The sequence below is a fragment of the Crocuta crocuta genome, unplaced genomic scaffold (genome assembly GCF_008692635.1).
Source record: "Crocuta crocuta isolate KB4526 unplaced genomic scaffold, BGI_CrCroc_1.0 scaffold7, whole genome shotgun sequence".
Lineage (NCBI taxonomy): Eukaryota > Metazoa > Chordata > Mammalia > Carnivora > Hyaenidae > Crocuta > Crocuta crocuta.
Window position 1 is genome coordinate 5,618,775 of NW_027531904.1, and position 1,397 is coordinate 5,620,171.

The 1,397-nt window shown below is 63.8% G+C and overlaps 1 protein-coding gene across 2 annotated transcripts in view; it reads right to left on the reverse strand.

The window, feature by feature from the left end:
- Positions 1 to 601: 601 nt before the first annotated feature.
- The window catches only part of MFGE8 (milk fat globule EGF and factor V/VIII domain containing), a 19,370-nt gene continuing 18,574 nt past the window's right edge, over positions 602 to 1,397 (reverse strand). For both annotated transcript variants that reach the window (XM_077774297.1, XM_077774298.1), the window contains exon 8: positions 602 to 1,376. In XM_077774297.1, coding sequence (XP_077630423.1) covers positions 1,239 to 1,376 — 138 coding nt within the window. In that variant the 3' untranslated portion in view covers positions 602 to 1,238. The remainder of the gene's footprint in view (positions 1,377 to 1,397) is intronic.

Genomic DNA, 1,397 nt, shown 5'->3' on the forward strand with positions numbered 1-1,397 from the left:
AGCCTGTATGTCCCAAGGCTGTGTCCTGATTGCCCCTGCATGGGGGGCTGGGTGGGGAGGGCAGAGGGGGTACCCCTGGGGCTTTCCTCGGCCCCACAGCCCTGCTAGTGGCCTCTCAGGAACTAGTGTGCTCAGCCAGGAGGCCTCATGACCACTTGGCAGGGCCCCACCCCCTGGAGCCTCATGCAGCTGAACGCAGCCCAGGTTCATGGAACTTCCAGCAGCTTCTCCAGCCCATCGCTCTAGATGCAGAGAACACGCCAAAGGGGAAACCCACCGGCCTCAGCCTCTCCTACTCGCGTGGGAAGGGAGCAAAGGGCCTTCCTTGGAGACAGGCTATGTGTGTGCAAGGCGTGCCCTGGGCCCCTCACCGGGCAGCAGCTGTGACCCCAAGGCTGCAGGAGTCTGGGTCTAGGGCGGGAAGAACAGAGAAGAGGCCCGGGCATCAGGACTCAGTGGGACCCCCCCCTCCAGAGTCTCCCCCTTCTCCCTTTAAGCTCTCCCCAGCTAGGTGACCCCACAATACTGGGGTCAGGAAGGATGGGGGAGTGGGGAGACAGGCCAAGCCCAGGGGACGGAGCAAACATGAGCCACACAAGAGTTCAGGGGGTGATATAAATATATTCTGGAAGCTGCCTGGGCACTCTGGGGAAGAACCAGCGCAGAGGGCGCCTCCCATGCTCACCCACCCACCTGCACCCCTCTCTCTCTCCATAAGCCACCCCACCCCCTTCTGTCTCTCAGGCTTCAGAGCAAGGGTCAAGAGGGGTGGGTCTCCAGGGAGATCAGGGGGATGTGGGAGGAGGCTGGGTGGCAGCGGCAGTTGAGTGGCAGCGTGGTGCTGAGGGACAGGAGACCTTTATGTCCAGCCTGGCGCCTCCGGGCCTTCCTCCAGGGCCCTGGGACCGCGGGGGCGGGGAGCACGCAGGGGGAACAGGGAGCCTAGAACCAGGAATCCAAGGGGCGCGGGCAGCCCCGGCTTCCTGCTTTGCCCTTGCTCTCCATCCCAGACCTACTCGACTCCAGTGTCTAAGAAAATGATGAGGTGGCGTGAGGGCTGGGTGCGGGGCCACAGGGTAGGGGGAGAAGAGGGGTGGGGAGAGGGCGGTGACTGAAACCCCTGCCCCCCAGTCCCCGGCAATCAGGAGGTGGGGTGGAGATGGCAGCAGGCCACCAGAAGGGCCGGGAAGAGCAGGGCAGGGCCAGGCGCCCCTCGGCCAGGCCGGCCACACGCAGCACTAACAGCCCAGCAGTTCCACGCGCAGGGTGATTCGGTTGTGCCAGGCGACGGGCAGGATGCGCACAAAACGAGCCAGGAAGGGCATCTCGAACATGTTCTTCTTGTGGGAATTATTGTCCAAGTTGCCAGGGAAGATCTGGGGGCAGAGGCGGATGTC